This window comes from Anolis carolinensis, chromosome 1 (genome assembly GCF_035594765.1).
Source record: "Anolis carolinensis isolate JA03-04 chromosome 1, rAnoCar3.1.pri, whole genome shotgun sequence".
NCBI lineage: Eukaryota > Metazoa > Chordata > Lepidosauria > Squamata > Dactyloidae > Anolis > Anolis carolinensis.
In genome coordinates, this window is record NC_085841.1 from 90,732,939 (window position 1) to 90,752,336 (window position 19,398).

A 19,398-nucleotide genomic window follows, 5' to 3' on the forward strand; every position below is an offset into this window, starting at 1 on the left:
CAATGGAGGACCTTCTTACAGCAACACAAGAAGCACTTCAAGTGGCTAGCTACTGGTCAAAGGACATTTAGTATAATGCCAAGTTTTTAACTTTGCTTGTGGAGAGTTTTTTGAATACATTTTAACTGTACCCTCAGATTGCTTCTGACACAATAAATACAAAACTTTTAATCCAAACACATGCAGGGCTGCATTGTGTTCATACCTGTTCACCCCCCAAAGTGACATGTCTGTTCCTTATTCCTGTAATGTTCTTTTCACACATTATTTCAGAGCTCTGCATGCACAGGATAAACTTTTACTAGTTAAAAACCAATCTATTATATCAAGGAATGGTGTATCCTGTACTCTCTTGATTTGGGGACGAACACCCCATATTAACATCTGCCGCTCTATGAAGCAAGGAGGCCGACATCTCTTTCCTTCCCGTGCATACTGCAGCAATAAAAAAGCGGTAAGAAGAAAAAAAGAATGGTCCAAAAATAATATTTGAAAACACTGGAAAAATCTTCAAAGCACCCCAAATAACTGTCAGAGGCAATGATTTCAGAGCAGGCTTCTGAACAGACCCTCTCTGCCAGGGGCAAGACACTGGAATTTAACGCAGGCTGGAGTCAGATGGGCAAAAAAGAGCCAAAAAAACCCTTCAGCTGCAGTAGCAGCAGCAACAGATTACCAGTTTCTGGCAGGGAAAAAAACAAACCAACATGTCCAAGGGAGACAAGAGGTCATGGGCAACTTGCAGACACTGAATGAGGGTATAAGTGATCCCTAAGTTAAGAGCAAGATAGGTTCTGTAGGTCTGGTTCTTAAGTTCAATTTGTTTAAAAATCAGAACAGGTACATTTTTTAAGTGCAACTCCAGCCAAATATATGTATCGTTTAGCTTTGGACACATGAGGAAGGGTTAATACCCTTGGTGTTTGTTTTGCTATCTGTACCTGCTCAGATTTCACCTCACTTTCTGTCCCTGTGATAATTGGATTATGAAAAATTTGGCTTGTTGTGGAAACATGGATTGGTGATACAGCTTCAGTGGAGACACCTTTTCCCCACAAAGACTCTTCCAGGAGTCAATTTCTCTTCCTAAGGGTAGATTTCTCTCACTTTCTGTTGTCTCACCCTTGCTCTTAACTATGAGTCATTTGTAAGTCAGATGATTATAACTCGAGAACTCCTTGTATTGTTCTTGTAACCACATTTGTCTGCCTAAGTCAGGGAGCTGGGCTTTTTCATAATGGCACTGCTTTTGTGGGGTAAAGCCATTGAAAGTGGATCATCTCATTACTTCATTTTAGAAGTGGAATTCTTTTTATGAAGCCAGAATGTTAAGGTTGGGCTTATCAATTTCAAGGAAGCCCCTGGTGGTGCAATGGGAAAATCCTTGTGCCAGCAGGACTGCTGACCAGCAGGTCAGTGGTTTGAATCTGGGGAGAGCGGGTGAGCTCCTTCTGTCAGTTCCAGGTCCCCATGCAGAGACATGAGAGAAGCCTCCCACAAGGATGGTAAAACATCAAAACATCCAGGCGTTCCCTGGGCAACGTCCTTGCCGACGGCCAATTCTCTCACACCAGAAGCAGTTTCCAAGTTACACTTGACACACACAAAAAAAAATCAATTACAATAATCAGAAATTCATTAGATACGCAATCATTAAAAATGATTCTTGGGACTCCAAAATCGTGGTTACTGGATGTCTGAACAGGAGATATGAACACCTAGATACAAACATTTCTATTTGAGACCTTTAATGCAATCTACAATTTGAATTTTCTATCACAGCTTCACGTGGGACACAGCTGCAAGGACAAGGAGAGAAACATAAACAACTGCCATATCTCCCATAAAGCTTCATGTATGTTTTGAGTTTGTAAGAAGAAAGGTAAATTGAATGGTTTAATCACCAAGATTTGAAACTGAGACACTTAGCCTTTCCTGTGTCATGGCCAATCCAGTGGTGGCTCTCAATCACTGGATTAGTCTCCTGACAAATGTTGAGATAGAATCAATTTCACTATCTTTCAGGTATCAGGTACATCTACACTGCAGAATATATGCGGTTTGACACCACTTTCACTGCCATGGCTCAGTGCTATAGAATCACAGGAGTTGTAGTTTTACAAGATCTTTAGCTTTCTCTGCCAAAGAATAATGGTTCCTGACCATACTGCAAATCCCAGGATTGCATAGTTTTGAGCCAAGGGAGTGATGTCAAACTGCATTACTTCTACAGTGTAGAGCAGTGGTTCTGAACCTGTAGGTCCCCAGGTGTTTTAGGCTACAACTCCCAGAAATCCCAGCAAGTTTACCAGCTGTTAGGATTTCTGGGAGTTGGAAGGCCAAAACATCTGGGGGCCCACAGGTTGAGAACCACTGGTGTAGAGCATCTACAGGTCTTTTTAGGTAAAGGTAAAGGTTTTCCCCTGACATTAAGTCTAGTTGTATCTGACTCTGGGGGTTGGTACTCATCACAATTTCTAAGCCGAAGAGCCAGTGTTGTCCGCAAATACCTCCAAGGTCATGTGGCTGGCATAACTGCATGGAACGTTACCTTCCTGCTGGAGCAGTCCCTATTGATCTACCCACATTTGCATATTTTTGAACTGCTAGGTTGGCAGAAGCTGGGGCTCATGGTGGAAGCTCACCCCGCTCCCTGGATTTGAACCACCGACCTTTCGATCAGCAACTTCAGCAGCTCAGTGGTTTAACCCGCTGTGCCACCAGAAGCTCTACTTTAATATATGCAACAACAAATATTCATAACCTGCCATAAATTAAGGTAGTTAACATATAATAAGATCTTCAGATAAAAAACCCTTCAATATTCAAGGAAGACTGGGAACCCTTCAAAAATTTCCTGGAAGAACTCCAACATCTCATGTTTAAAGTGTTAATCTATTACATCACATTATATTAATTGATTACAATGAACTAGACAATATGGAAACAACAAATTCTTAGGTATATGAAAAAAGGATATGTAAAAATTTGACAATGTATTTCAATTAAAAATGACTTGAATACACTCAATAACAAACATTCATAACCTGCCGTAAATTAAGGTAATTAACATAATGGATTAACACAAAAAGACAGCAGAATCATCTAAAAATGGCAATAAAAATACTGGAATCAGCAACAGCCAGCTTTTTTTTAAAATGACAATAGGTCCAAAATACAGATGTATTTCAGCTGTATAATAAAGAATTTATGAGGTTTAATAGTTCCTGGAACCTAGATGGTAGCCGTGTGTGTGTGTGTGTGTGTGTGTGTGTGTGTGTGTGTGTGTGTGTGTGTGTGTGTGTGTGTGTGTGTGTGGTGTGTTTGACCCTGGAAATATCAATAACGTGGCATGCAACACAAGTTTAAAAACTCACAAACATCTTTGCAGACTTTATTTTACATCAGTTGCAAAAGGAAAAAGCAAATAAAATCAATCTTCCTAATAAAAATATATTTAAGACTTCCAGCTGTTCAGTTTAAAAAGTCAAAAAATACTAGTAGTTTTTGTTAAGAGGTAATGGGCTAAAAAAATTACAGTGACAAGGGTTGTAGTCCATTATCATTAGACCGTAAAGTACAAAAATAAATTAAATAAGAGTAAAAAAAAGTTGTGCAATAATCTGGTATAAACAAAGTTAATGAAAAAGAACTGTCCTGAACTTAAGTTGTGGTTTTTGCTTTGAGTTTTTTAAAAATTAAAAACAGTATTTGTTCTCTGAAGTATCCATATAATATTGAGGGCCAGATGTTTTAATAGCCAAATGTAAGCCTCATGAGTACTTTGCTTGTAGCGATCTTCCTTTTTTAAAAAAATTATTTCTGGCTGTCTTTTTCTTCCTTGGCAATTCTTTTTGTCACTCCACTGAAATATTTATCACGAAAGGAGTTGTGACTTTTGTATGGCAGGTATTGGCTTTCCAATATGTGAACATCATGGTCTTCATCCTATATGGGATTAAAAATGCATTGTTCAAACATACACTATGTGTTGCCCTGGTTTGATAGAAGAACATTTTCCCCAAGATAATGAAGCATGGTAAGCAGACTCAAATTAAAAACATACTTGTGGCTTTATTTTAAAAATGGCTGCATTAACAATAAAGCATTTTGGATGGGAGAGATCATACTGCAACCTTCGGTACTGTTGCAAATATCCCATCACTCCTGACTTACTCAGAGCTAAATAAAGTTGGATCACAATTAAGATTGTTCATTCTAAAGAACAGATCTTGTTGAACACCAATTCCCATCATCCCTTCCCATTATGAAGCTAGGACAGATGCTTCTTCCAATGAATAAAAACCAGCAAAGATCCTTATATTATTATTATTATTATTATTATTATTATTATTATTATTATTATTAATTGTCATTTCTATCCCGCCTTTCTCACTTGAGAAGACTCAGGCAGCTTACAAATCTGTGCTGGCAGGACTGATGCCTTGAAGATTGGGTTGCTGACCTTAAGGTTGCCAGTTTGAAACCAACCTGGGGAGAGTGCAGATGAGCTCCCTCTATCAGCTCCAGCTCCATGTGGGGACATGAGAGAAGCTTCCCACAAGGATGCTAAGACATCAAACATCCGGGTGTCCCCTGGGCAACGTCCTTGCAGACAGCCAATTCTCTCACACCAGAAGCAACTTGCAGTTTCTCAAGTTGCTCCTGACACGAAAAAAGGCATAAGCATTCATACATCCAAGCCCCATTTCATCAAACAGAAATGAAAGTGATCCTTCTTTCTATCACTTTTGCTGTTTAACATAATTCTTATTTTTTCTAGTAAGCTCTTAAACATTTACATAGCCAAGATTTCTTTAAAAACAGAAATTCATTTGAACCATAGTAGATTGCATTGTATTCTGTTGATCTTTTCCTAAAAGCTCAGGCTTGTTTATAAGACAAAAAAGAAATGTAAGAATTAACTCATGTAAGCTGGTTTTTTGTTGTTTTTTTAAAAAAGAAAAGTCTATATATGTCTTTACTTGTATTCCCTTACTGGCCATCACATCACTTGGCTCAGCCACATCCAGAATGTGCTCCAGCAATGCATTTCCTAGGACTGGATGGAAGAGCTGGATCCCTTTTCTGAAATGGCCTCTGTTGTGAAATGCAGTTGACAGAATTGTTTCCAATGCACAACAGTTCAATTAAATCTTCATCGGTTCTCAGTTTGTTTCTAAGCTCAATAGTGGAAACTGATAAATATCCATAAATTCCAAGATCAGGGCAAAGCAACCTCTGTGGTTTCAGGAGACTATTTTTGATCTCTGAAACCCACCAGAGGCTTTACAGACTACAGTTAAGTGGTCCAAATCCAGGAACAAATGAAAAGTGTCCAGAAATCCATTCCTATTTTTCAAAGGACATAATATTAAAAAGCAAAGGAGGAGGCCTTCTTATCTATTTAAAAGGCGAATTGTGGCTTCTAAAGTTGTCAAAGTAAGGTAATTCACACATTTTTTTACCAAGCAGAAGGTGGTTCAAAAGAGCTCTGGAGGTTTTTTGTTTTTTTTTGGGGGGGGGGGGAGGGGGTACCCCTCTTGGATGTGTTTATTTTGCCCGTAAGTAGTTTAGGAATGCCTATTTTTAATGAACTTGTCTGCCATTAAACTCAAAATTGTCCAAGATACTGTTAAGGGAAATATGGCGGGACCTTTTTAATGTGGCATCCTCACTGTCGAATCACAAAACTATTTTTGGACATGATCTCATTATTCAGAGAGACAGCACGGCATTGTGGTTTGAACATTGGACGATGACTCTGGAGACCAGGGTTTGAATCTACTGTTTGGCCTTGGAAACCTTTTGGGTGACCTTGGGAAAGTCACATTCTTTCAGAAGAAGGCAAAGGCAATCCTCTTCAGAACAAATCTTACCAAAAACACACCTGGTTCACTTTAGGGTAGCCATAAATGGTAACCAATTTGAAGACAAAGAACAACAACACAAGAAGCTTCTCATCCTAAACCTCCCAGATGAGCAATTAAGACACCCTATTAAGTCCATATAGATATAGACATATAGACATGGACATGGGTGAATAGATAGATAGATAGACAGATAGATTCACTCATTCATTTCACCAAGGGGCCGCAGTGGCGTAATGGGTTAAACCCTTGTGCCGGCTGAACTGCTGACCTGAAGGTCGGCAGTTCAAATCCACGAGACAGGATGAGCTCCCATCTGTCAGCCCTAGCTTCCCATGCAGGGAGATGAGAGAAGTCTCCCCACAGAATGGTAACATATCCACGCGTCCCCTAGGCAACGTCTTTGTAGACGGCCAATTCTCTCACAGCAGACGCGACTTGCAATATGTTCTCAATTCGCTTCTGAAATGATAAAAAAATCCATATGGACAATCCTTTTGAAAATCAAACTGAAAGATACATGTAATGTTATGAAGAAACATGTGATTCTAATAAAGTTTAAAAAATGAGCAGCTTAACAATGTTTTACAACGATTTTCTCTTAAAACTTCAGTCAGCATAAAAGTAGTGTCCCACCCTTGTTCATGGCTGTTCATATTCCCCAGAAAAATTATTCATTTGAGACAGAGTTATACAGACCTCATTCAGACATAAGAATAAATTAAAGTTTATTCTAGGAAATCAAACCTACACTTGTGGTATCTTCCCTTCTCTCTCCCCCACCACCCTCCAGTACGCTTTCAAAGAAAAGACTGGTTTCTTAAATTTCCATTTTGGGCCAATCAGAGAATTTGTCAATTATTTGCATGTATTTAATTAAAACACTCTTACTCATAAATACCTTTAAAATGCCTAACCTTGTGGTTGCAGCCATGTTTTATCCAACCACGCAAAACATTTTTTAAAGTATGAGATTTTTTTAAAAAAATCTAATAGCAAATAACCGCACAAAATGCAATACTATAACCAGGGATCTACATCAGGTATTTGGTAAAATAATGTCTTCATTTCTATCACATTTCTGAAACTATTATGCAAACAAGATTGCATAAAAAGGGTTATTGCTGAAAGAAAAACACGTAGCCATTTGAAGAATTAAAGATTAATGACATCTTAGTATTACAAAAACAAAATCATGACCAATACAAGTAACAAATCCCTTTCACCCCCAATGATTCTTGAACTCATACTACAAGAAAGGCTCACTACGAGAGCAAAGTATCAGGAATACTTTACAGTATTTCAGCAAAAAGTTATCATATGTAATCAATGAGAAGCAAATTATGTGGATATTATCTATCTTCAGGCAGTGTATCCCATCTATATATACAGTAAAGTCTCACTTATTCAACATAAACGGGCCGGCAGAATGTTGGATAAGCGAATATGTTGGATAATAAGGAGGCATTAAGGAAAAGCCTATTAAACATGAGAACCATCAAAATGAACAAAACCTGGTAGACAGCATTTAAAAACTCTACAATCTGGACAGTAAATAGAGAACAACACTCTGAAAATAAGGGTATTCCAGACAGGAAACAACCAGAGCTAGCTAACACCTCCCAACAAAGGATTCCCCCAGAGAGGAAACAACCACTCTTTGAAAGCTGCAAGCTCATTCAGTACTAATCAAGGTGACTAATTATAACATTCACACTTGCCTCCACAAACAAAATCCCAGCTTAGGGCAACGCCACAACAATATGTGGCTGGGCACAGCTAGTTTGCTTATAAATCTGATTTCTGAAACAACTCGCATATTAAGAATTTTGAATCAGCAGAGGAAAGATTATGAGAGTAAATCCTTGAGAGAATGCAAAGCATAAAGGAAATACCGAGAGGTTTTTATGTGTTAATGGTTCTAATAACAAGCTCTCATAGTCTAAGTTGTGCTGAGATCTAAAAGTCTGATTTATAACTTTATGGATACTTGGGTTAAATCTAGAGTAGAATTGTTACAATAGGACTTCACTATGGGTGCATCTACACTGTACAATTCATGTAGATTGAAACCACTTTAACCACTACGGAATCCTGGGAGTTGTTGTTTTACAAAGTCTTTAGCCTTCTCTGCCAAAGATTGCTGGTACCTCACCAAACTACATATATATGTCAAACCAAATTAATTCTACAGAGTAGATGCACTCTTAGTTGTATCTAACGAGTCCCAGTTTATTTCAAGAGGGTTTACTCAAGGGAGAGCAATTGCTGGATTTTTAAAAAGGGACCTATTGTTTTGAATCTAAACACATCAAAAAATTTCCAAACTCAAAAAACCCTTTCTGAAGGTTTAGGACAGCGCTGTTGTTGATGACCGTGTTGTTATTTAAATATCACTTTCCCCCAAAATTCAAAGTGGCTTATTTTAAAAGAACAATACAATTAAAGCATGCCTAAAATGAACTGAATTAAGGTGCTAATTAAAAAAAGTATAATTAAACTACTCACAATGTGTTCTTTAAAAATGCCGTTTTTAAAGCCTACCACAACAAAAAGATTCAGTGTCTCACGATGGAAGACACTGATCCCATGAAATCCTTGTAGCTTTCGGGACCACTTTTTAAATGAGGCACTGCACTGGGACTATTTTCTTTATCATCTCTTCCATAATAAAACATCCACACAACCAGAACTATTTTTAAATGTCCTATATTATTTTGATATGAGGAAATCATAATTAGCTGCAATATTTCAATTTCAAAATCTCTTAAAGCAAACATTGCCTGCCAAAACTCCAAAGATAGATATACACACCACAGTGAATCTTATATGTGAATCCTTTGCTTTTGTTACAGATATGCACAATTGAGACCCCATCTACACTGCCAAATAATACAGTTTGAAATTGTATTATAGGGTCAACGTGTACTCATATTGCAGTTCAATGCAGTTAAGACTGCATTATATAAGTCTACACGGATCATGTAATGTAATTTCAAACTGCATGATATGGCAATGTATTGGGTCTCAGCTTACAGAGTAATCGTATTGGGTCAAGAACCAGTTTCTTTCCAAACATTTATTTTCATATCTGAGACCCAAACCAATATTAAGTATGCAGAAATATTTTTAATTGATAAAGCATTATCTATGCTTGACATTTTGTTCAAACTGGAGCCCTCATGGGTGTCTAGTGAAACATCAGTGGAAACAAGGTGCTAAGTCCACAGAATAAGACATAGTTAACCATTTTTAAACTTCCGAGCAACTCAGATGTCTTATGGCTATCTGAATAGACTACAGCTCTTATTTTTGTCTCTTTTAAACTGTATTGTCTGAAGGAAGGACATAGATCCATGTTGAAGCCAAAGGATAAATCCTGAACTGCAGATTGCCATATTAGTAAACAATGGTGACACGAATGTGGACACACTGAAGCCTTCCTGTCGATGCCATTTAATAATATGGGGTGTGGTCATCCACATTTTTCATATCTGCAGTGACTCCCAAAACTGAATCCTTGCGTATACAGCAAACCCATTCATATTTGTCTGAGCCAATGATACATTATGATGTTGATTTTGAAAAACATCTGAGCTGAGAAAGTTCCTCACAGATTTATCTTTATTGAATGATGTTTGAAGGAACAAGTACTACTTTCAAAGGTTCTGGATTTGTAGGCAAATTAATAAAAGAGCAGCAGAAGGAGTAAGAATAGGCCTACTTTTCAGTGCTTTGGGCATTTATGTTCACTACCAGAAAACTATATCCCAAACAGAAAGAGAGAGACAGATGGGGAATAATATTTAAACTTGACAGCTAACAAATATAATTTATCTCCACAATTTTGATTTATGTGAAGAAACACAAACATCCTTGGATCAAATATTGTATCGGTGGCAGCGAGACATGTAAACATGATAGGCGTACAAACACAGACACACACATATTGGAAAGATAAAGTAGTTTTCCCTCAATGTAATGCTCTCCAGATGCAAGAGGCTACAACTTGACTCATCTCAACATACATGGTGATTATCGCAATTGCAGTCTAAGATGTAAACTTATGAGTGCATCAAAAAATGTAGCAAGGAAAATATTTGGACAGTTTCTAATATTTAAAATATTTCAGATAAAAAGACATACAATTAATTTTATCCTTGTCTCAGTTCCTAAAGGTTCCAAACTAGGGGAAAATTAGGATTCAGCTCTTGAATCTAATTAGAATTGAGCTTGGAAAGCTCATAAAACTGAAATTAGAAGTGTCTACAGTTAATCTGTGACTTGTTTACGTCCAATAAGCAAGAAGATGTTCTACTATATCAACATTCATAAAAGATTAATATCTCAGTTTGGCCACTTATAGCAGTTTTTCCCTGGGACAAATGATTTTAAATTTTTTCACTTGTGTTCACCACTTTACTTTCATGAATTTTAAATGGTACATTTTTAATGCTATAGTACCTAAAAAGGAAGAGTGTGGGAGCTGATAATCAAGTTCCCAAGAATGGAGCTACATACAGTTTCCACCTTCTAGAACCTGTTGTCTGAAATCCTATGAAGGTACTGCGCCTTCAGATTATCCTAAAGCTCATAAATTAGGTGATCAAGGACAGAAACTCTGGAAATGTGGGACCTTTATTTTAGCATTTCTGTTGAGACAAGATGCAAGACTACATACTCAATTTTCCTACTGTTAACATCTAAACAAGTAGAAATCTTTGCTTATTTTTCATAAGGTGTTTCCATCCTTCTTTCAGATGACATTGATTTGTATTTCCTTGTGCTATATTTATAAAGTCACACCCAGATTTTATTTATTTTATTCTCAATAGTTTCTTTTATTATTCATATATCTACAAAGTTTCAGGCTGGGAAACCCAGAAAAAAGGCATAATTTGAAATGTCAAACAGACGATGTGACAAGAAGATCGTGTTTGGTATTTAAGAGTCAAGTAGAGCATATGCTAAGTGTTCCCTTGAAAATCAAACAAATGAGCATACATTTATAGATAAGTAGAATTTAGCCCTGCTGTCCCTGAAATTGTTAGATAAATTAATTCCTGTTACTATGCAGCACCTCGGCATCAAAATAATAAAACTGGAACCAAAAATAACAAGACTTTTTAAAAATAAAAAATCAGCATATATCAGTAAAGCGTAACAAAAACATTACCTTCGATTATAGCTTCCAGGCCCATCAGCACAGAAAGTGCTTTCGCTTCTCATTTTTTGACATTTACGGCTGTTTTACAAACCTTCTAAAATCAACATGTGAAAATGCTTTACCGTGCCTTGTCTGGTATAGTAAGTGCCTTAGACTTGTAACGTAGGAAAAGCCCATTATCGGCTGTTTTGCACACAAACTCAACAGTATACAACGCCTGTTTTGCACACAAATTCATCAAAACAATTACCTCGAATTCTTTCACCTTTTCCATGGTTATCAGGTATCTAGACGTGTGGCTGGAAAGTGTCTGCTCACAGTTGCTAATCAGTTTCAGACATGGGTGCCGGGGTATAATCTCTTCTGTATATCTGGAAAAAATAAAACAGTCAAAGGGCTATTATATAAGAGCTTGTGAACTGTAATACGTGAATCTGAAACAGAACAGCCAGAGGGGCTGACTCAAACTGAATTAGACTACACACTTCCACATGGTTCATAGTCTTATTAAATTTCCCAGAGACAATGTGTGCTAATTGCTTTCAGGATCCAAAGCCACATGTGGAGCACAAAGGGAGGACAAAACAAAAGGCACAATGCAGGTGAAAGTTTGGCTGTAATGGGAAGAGTATGTTTCATGGGAGATTTCTAGTGTTTCAGCACCCAGGTCATTTAAAACGATTATGGGAAACTGTCTGCCAACAAGTATTCAAATAAGCACTGTCTTTATTCATACAATGCTGAGCTGTTTTTTAGACCTAATCCAACAAATATACTACTGCCATCCTGAGCTCATCGGTGGAAGGGCAGGATATGGATGTAAAAAATGCAGACATACTTCCTAGTCTGTAAATTCTTGGGGGGGGGGGGGCTCCAATCAATTGCAATTGGATCTGTTTCACTTGTGATTAACCCTAAACGCATTCCAATTTCTTAAGGGTCACTTACTGCTAACACAGTCAAGGGCTTTCAGTACAGTATCATTCAGCCCAAAAAGGTATCTTTCACCGTCATTCTGACACTAGCACATATTGTAAGCGGAATAAGTTCAGTACAATTCCATTCTTGCTGCTTTTAAGCACAAGTCAGTTTTAAACTATGGATTTAAAATTTATATTTTATTAGTCTTGGTGTTTTAACATTTTTTCTATATGTTATATATTTATTTAATGGACTTGAGCTTTACCCATATGCTTTTTTCAATGTTTTATTGATTTTTTTAAAAAGGTACAACCCACCCTACAGCTCCCCCTCCCACTCCTGTAGCTCGACTTGTTAAAACAAATAAAATTTTAAAAACCATAAAACACATTAAAAGCACAGTTGATCCCGCCCCCAAAACCACGGCATCCATCAACCTTTTAGATTGTACTTCTATTCTAATTGCTTTAACATCTGCTGTATATACACAAATATAGTCAAAATTGCTACCTACCCACAAGTGATATTAATACTAACAATTTAAACATTTTTACTAAAATTCAATTCTTATAATTGCATGTTTTATTTCCCATCTTAATGTTCTTCAACTTTTTCTTTTGAATCAAATTTTACTATACTTTTCTTATGAGTTTTATCTTCTCATTTTTTGACATGTACGGCTGTTTTACAAACCTTCTAAAATTAACACATGAAAATGCTTTACTGAGCCTTGTCTGGTATAGTAAACTGCCTTAAACTTGCATCATAGGAAAAGCCCATTATCAGCTGTTTTGCACACAAACTCAACAGCACACAACAGCTATTTTGCACACAAACTTATCAAAACTATTATTTCAAATTCTTTCACCTTTTCCGTGGTTCCAATCAATTACAACTGGATCTGTTTCACTTGTAATTAACCTGAAACACATTCCAATTTCTTAAGGGTCACTGACTGCTAATACAGTTAAGGGCTGTCAGTACAGTATCATTCAGCCCAGAAGAGTATCTTTCACCGTCTTTTTCCTATGAGCTTTATATATGTGTTTTAAGTATGTTCTATTTCCTCTCAAGCCAAGAGGAGAAGCGGGTAATATACTATGATGATGATATGGCCAACTAGTATCAGCTGAAGTTAGCTCCACATAAGGATGTTTAAGATTATAATACAGGCATTCCAAGTTGTCTTTAGTAATTTCAGATTGTTCCCCTCACCAGACAGAACTAAAATCAGAGCCATCCTATCTAGACTATGGCCAGCCATGTATGATAATACTCCAGATTCCAGACATTAATATTTTTTAAAACATTACACTTACTCTGGTTTATATATAGGAAGCCAGTAAACCAATCTTCCTCCAATCACCAGGTGTTCAGCCGCAAATTTTAACAGGTCAAAAAGGATATCGCTCAGATGATAATTTGAAGAAATGGAGATGTGATTTTCAGTTCTAGGCAGCATTTTACAATATAATTAATTTGATAGTGGACACATTATTTTATGTAAACAAAATATGATTTCACAATAACACCACAAACAAGCATGTAATCCTTCAAACATCAGGTCTCTCTACCATTCATAAAATTAAAAAGAAACGAACACATACAAGTCTGTTTCTGGAACAAAAATATGTTCTGAAGATTAAAAAGAGACAATCATATCTAGTTTTTCTTTTTCAAAAAATAAACATTTCCCAGCCAATTCTTAACAGAAAAAAAATCAAAAAATGAATTGCAGTAGCATTTATTTACCTTATAATTAAATTTAGATATATGTCTGAAATATGTGAATATAAAAAATGTAATAGTGGACAGAGGGGGACCAAAACTGCAGCAGATTTTCAGATACTAATAGGGCAATGGCTTTGAAAACCCCTCACCACCAACCTCATATAAACTCTGACTTGATTTCCTTATAATATAAGTTGATCTACCACTATCCTAAGCCTTCAGAGTCATGACCTCACATTGTTATGACTTGGCCCAAAAATTAACAGAAAAAAGCCTCTCCCACTACCATTAGTGAATGGCTTTTCCCACTTATTTTCTATCAATTCACACATAATTATATAAAGTTGCAAATTAAGTAGCACAATCTGAGGCCAAAATCACTGCCTATCATTTTCCATGTTGGAAATTATGTTTATAGGTTACAAGTTCCTATCTCAGACCCTACCTGAAAAACATGACTGAATACTTGCAAGCTAGAAACTAAAAAAACACATTATCAGATTTGTCATTCGTTTATCAGGAGGCTTAATTAAAAAGAAATACAGTCACATCTAGCCTTGAGTTTAGCATCTGCATTTCCAAAACAAGGCCCACCTACCCTCTTTCTGTCATTTTAGCCATCTCCTTTTGTGAACCAGTTCTTCTGGTGGCTTCTCGAATTCCATAGGGAGCTACACAAAAGAAATACGTAAAACACATGCATTGATGAAAATGTTCCAGTGACATCAGCCATTGCAGAATAAATACACTGTCCAACTTCTTACAAGTTTCTAGAATTTACTGGAGTCTGTCACTCTACTACAACAGCAAATAATCTGACTAGTACACACAGGTCTAATTCAAGGGGGTAATGATTACAGTGCTATATGATGAGGGGTGCATCTTCACTGTAGAATGAATGCAGTTTGACACCACTTTAATTGCCATGTCTCGATGCTGTGGAATCCTGAGAGCTGCAGTTTGGTGAGGTGCCAGCACTCTTTGGCAGAGAAAGTAAAAGACCTCATAAAACTTTAACTCCCATGATTTCATAACACTGAGACATAGCAGTTAAAGTGGTGCCAAACTGCATTACTTCTATAGTATAGATGCATTCTTGGGCAGGAATGGACAAGACTGGCAAATCTGAGGACCCCCGAGACATAAACCACTTCAGTCCAGCCAGAAGTATAGTTTGATTTTCCTAAAAATCTTATATTTGGTCAAAACAAGGCATGGAAAATTATTTTAAAGGGGAAATTACACTTTAACAGAAGCCGGGTTATTGGTTTATGGGGAAAATGTATTGGGGCTTCTGGGGGTTCCAGTGGGTGCAAATTCCTTAACTTGGTGGGTTGAAATAACCCACAGCTTGATATCCAGATAACAAACCTCCTGTGACATGTCTCTGCCCATCAGCTTAGATTTAAGGTTTGTTAAAAAACGTTTGTCAAATGGCAATCCTATACCCAACTAGAAATGGGATGCATTTGACTCAGTGGGACTTACTCCTGAATATGTACATATGGATAGGATCACACTGCCACAAACACCTCTAGTGTTTTTGTTAAAGTGCTATAAAAGAATCCCTTTCTCCACAGAAGCAGCCAGTTAATTGAACCCTGTTTTCGGAGATTTGACTAATTCCTCTGTTGGCAGCATTTCAGTGCTGCTGCAGCTCTTTCTGGAAATTATTTCAGCAGACTTGGTTCCAAATCACTTTTTAAAATACAGCCAGGATCCTACTGAATACCAATGGAGCAGAAATTCTTACTGGTGTGGTAACATGAGATCCCTGCTGGTAGTTGCTGCAACTTCTTCTTGGGAAATTTTGGATGCCGTAATGTCAAAAACACTCATACCATGATCCGTTTTATAACCCCACGATCCTGCTCTTTGGCTACTTGTTTTCTTTCTTTTGCTTCTAAGGCCTGTTTCATCTCCATTTCAACCCTCTGTCTCCACACAATGAGCACTGACTCTTGAGCGAAACCCTGATTTGTTCCTGTTTTCAGGCTTCACTTTGGATAGAATTCTTAGAGGGCTTTAAAAAAAGTTTTAAGGGGTATTTTAATGTGTTTGAATTTTTCAAAAATCTCTTTATGTTTTTGATCACTTTTACTTGGGAGGCCTTGTGAGCTGGGAGGTGATATGTAAATAGCTTAAATATATAATGCTGCTTATAATCACTTTTTAATCACTGTGTTTGACTGTCATAATGTTTTGAGCAACTTCAAATGGTAAAATCACAATAATTCACAGAGCAATCCCAAACCCTTTCTAAATCCATTGAATGCTCAAAACCAGAAATCTACAGATTTCTCCATCAAAGAAGACTAGATTTTGAAAATCTCAGAAATGGACAAACTACATAATTTGATCAGAGAGAAGGCATTGGATACATTTTAAAGGACTGGAAACTGTTCTTTATTTATATAAAGGAGAAAGAAGGAAAGCTTATACTTTCAGAATCTGAAAATTGATATATATTGAATATCTTGTTTAATCTTGTAGTTCAAATTGATATTAGAAGGAAGTTTTAAAAAAATAGATTTAAGATTTTTGTGTTTTGGAGGGTAAGGAATTAATTTTAATGTATTTTTTCTGTGGTGGTGGAAGTAGTTCAGTGGTACAGCGGTTAGTTTAATGTTAGTTATTTTCATTTTATGTATTCTATTATTCTTAACTCCATCCCTCTTTTTAATAGTAGCCATTACATGTAAGTTGAGTTATTGTACATGTATTTATAGTGCCCCTGTAATAAAATATAAATTATATAAAAAAGAAATCTGTTGAGGGGTTTGCAATATAGATGGTTGGTGGAGAGGAATAGATTTGGGTTCCCTCCATTCATTTAGGCAGGAGGAAATTTCAAATAAAAAGATCCAAGGATGACTCTCTGAGTCACCATGAGAAGCCAGTCTTTGCAATGGTGCTCCCATCCCTTACTTGGGACTTACCTTTGATTCACCTTTCAAGGGTGTAGTCTTTTAAAACAGGTAACAGAATTATGATCTGACTTATTTTTAATAAAATGCTATAAAGATCTTATACATCTTATTGAACCATTAAAATACTAAAAAAAATTCCACATAAATTTAATTACCTTTAATCAAGCATCTGTAACATGAATTTTGCACTATATTTAACCTCTTTGATTCTCAGATAAAATCAGCCTTTTTAACTAATCACAGTTTTAATTGTTCAGATTTCTTTTTGTCAGACTCTAATGGATACAGCCATGGATTTTGTCCATGTATTCATAAAGCAGTTACATTTAGAACTTTGTGATTAATAACCAGCATTAATTTGCATATTTCGACATGGCCACAGAGTGTAATTCACTACATTCAAATATGCTTTAAATTTGCCTTAACCTGAGGGAATATTTTCAAGATGCCTAATGAGAAGAGGGTGTTTAATTTACTCTGACTTGCAATTAGCATCAAAGACCTAATTTCCATTTCTGCCTTAAAAGGCTTTCTTCTTTCTTCCAAATACTGTAAATTCCAATGCTGCAAAGTCCAACATCTTAAAGGCTATGAATTCAAAGGAATTTACATACTCGATTTTGGGTTTTTTTGTAAATAATGTTTCATCCCTTCATAAACAGCTTCAACAATTAGTGCAGAGTGAAAGAAGATTCAGTTTGCACACTAGCAGATGAAATCTTGATTTTTATTTGCACACAAAGTTATATTTTAAATTCAGAGGCTGATCAGCATCAATTGACATATGCCCTTCCATCCCTTTATTATGTTCTCCTAGGTCTCCTATTCATAAATAGGACAGGAAGAGATTTAATGTCTTTAGCACATTATTGGCAACTTAACATGCAATTCAGTTAGAAACAAGGAAAAACTCCTACAAGCAAAAACAGAGTCAACGTGACTTCTAAAAGGTAAAAAACCCGTCAAAGCATTTCTAAAAAGGGACTGGTAATAGGTTACAAATTCTGTGGAATATATACATTCAAGGTAAAATTAAATTATGCAACAACTTATATAAATAATAATTCATATCCAGTGGATACCTGGAGGTGGTCACAATGCAGAAAAACTAGATTGCTTTCTTACTGCTGATGCCTTTCAGCTTCAAATTGGAAATTTGACATGTCAGTATAAAATTTGCAATTACACAGGACCACCAAGGTAGGAACACCATTCTAAGCAAATGAGAGGTCATAGAAAATTACAATATACTTTTAAAAACCTCTTATGCCATGAGCATTTGCAAATTACTGAAACTGCCCTTGTAAGATCTAATTTACATAAATTAAAGTAAATATTTGACAGCTTGAAATAAGAGGTTCTTCATTCACTGGGCTTGTTATAAGTAGCTTGCAATTCTTTTTAAAATCAGTGTGGGTGTCCTTGTACTAAAGTTCAGTTTAGAACAGACAATAAACTACATGACGTGCTTGTAAATGTTTCCATTATCATCGCTATATAGACCATATTTATGTAACATACATATTTTACATGATAGATCAACTTACGGTCCGTGATTATTGCATCAAACTGTGCTCCCTTCCTCCATATGGGCCTTGATGCATCAGAAACAAATGCATCAAGGTAGTGCTTTTCCAAACCATACTGTCGAAGGTTGGCTCTGATATTTTCATCTGGACCTCTCCACTTTTGGTTCTTCCGGCTAGCTTTGCCTTGGAGCAATTAGGAGTGATGAAAATAAAATTAAGATATATGGCTTAAAATAATCATTGATGTTCCTTCATTCTTACTGTAACTTATTTATATTCTTCTCTTATAAATAATCCCTGGTGAGCAGCTATTGTTTAAAGCTTTTACAAGCATAACTCATAAATACCAGTTGCCCCACAGCAGCCATAATGCATACAAGGAATTGTACCTATCTAAACTTACTCTGTAAGTTGTGCAAGAAATTAAATAATTACTTTCTACTTCACTCAGGCATAATGATGGCAATATTTGTCTGTCTTTCATAGTTGTGGCAGTACTTTTTATCTCAGTTGGATGTAATTAATCTACTACAATTCCAACTATACTTAAAGGGAGTGCTGGGCAATTCATGTAGGCTCTTCACATGCTTTCTGAAAACATGGAGAACTGGAACTCACACATCCTATAAACTGCAAAAAAATGTGAACTCTGCTTTTATGACATTTGTTAGTCTTTTAATGCATTATCACTATATCTTCTTCAATAAAGCAGCAGGGGAACAGCTCAATCCAGTCCACTCCACTGTTGGTTTCTTCACATGGAAAACAACATATCTAAAGTGAATAATAATAATAATAAACTTTATTTATATCTAGCCCCCTTTCCCCAAAGGGACTTGTTAGTGTAGATAATGTTAGTGTAGATCCTCTTTATGAGTTTTTGAAAATCATAGTTCTTGATAGGGGAAAAAAATAATGAAATGGAAATTCACTAACAAGAACTGCCCTCTGCAGAACATATTGCTTTTCATGTGAGGGAAACCATAAAGGACTGACTTCCAGAGATGCAGTTGAGTTTAGCTAAGAAACTCTGCTCCTGGGGAAGATGGGAGGGGGAAGGGGATATCTTAAAGGGAAGGGGCTAACTCTGGATCTCTCCCATAACGGCTATTTACAATATGCAGGCTACTGTCTCCTAACTAAGGAGGAAAACAGAGGAGGTTTCTGTGGGGGCACAACAATACCTATATACCTGGGGTCACATAAACATTTATGGAAAAGGTTTAAGACGCCGTGATCTACCCATGCAA

The 19,398-nt window shown here is 36.5% G+C and overlaps 1 protein-coding gene across 5 annotated transcripts in view; it reads right to left on the minus strand.

Annotated features, from left to right (window-relative positions):
- trmt11 (tRNA methyltransferase 11 homolog) overlaps positions 1-19,398 on the minus strand; it is a 61,584-nt gene that overhangs the window by 30,383 nt on the left and 11,803 nt on the right. For 4 of the 5 annotated variants that reach the window (XR_010005646.1, XR_010005642.1, XM_062979020.1 and 1 more), the window contains exons 9-12: positions 18,167-18,331; positions 14,288-14,360; positions 13,278-13,409; positions 11,288-11,408 (exon numbers count right to left, since the gene is read on the minus strand). Coding sequence is in view for 3 of the 5 variants with exons in the window: in XM_062979020.1 (XP_062835090.1) it covers positions 11,288-11,408; positions 13,278-13,409; positions 14,288-14,360; positions 18,167-18,331 (491 nt within the window). In the remaining 2 variants the exon portion in view is untranslated. Of the gene's footprint in view, positions 1-3,380; positions 3,949-11,287; positions 11,409-13,277; positions 13,410-14,287; positions 14,361-18,166; positions 18,332-19,398 lie in introns of those variants that run through there. The other variant, XM_003215581.4, reaches the window with a different exon arrangement.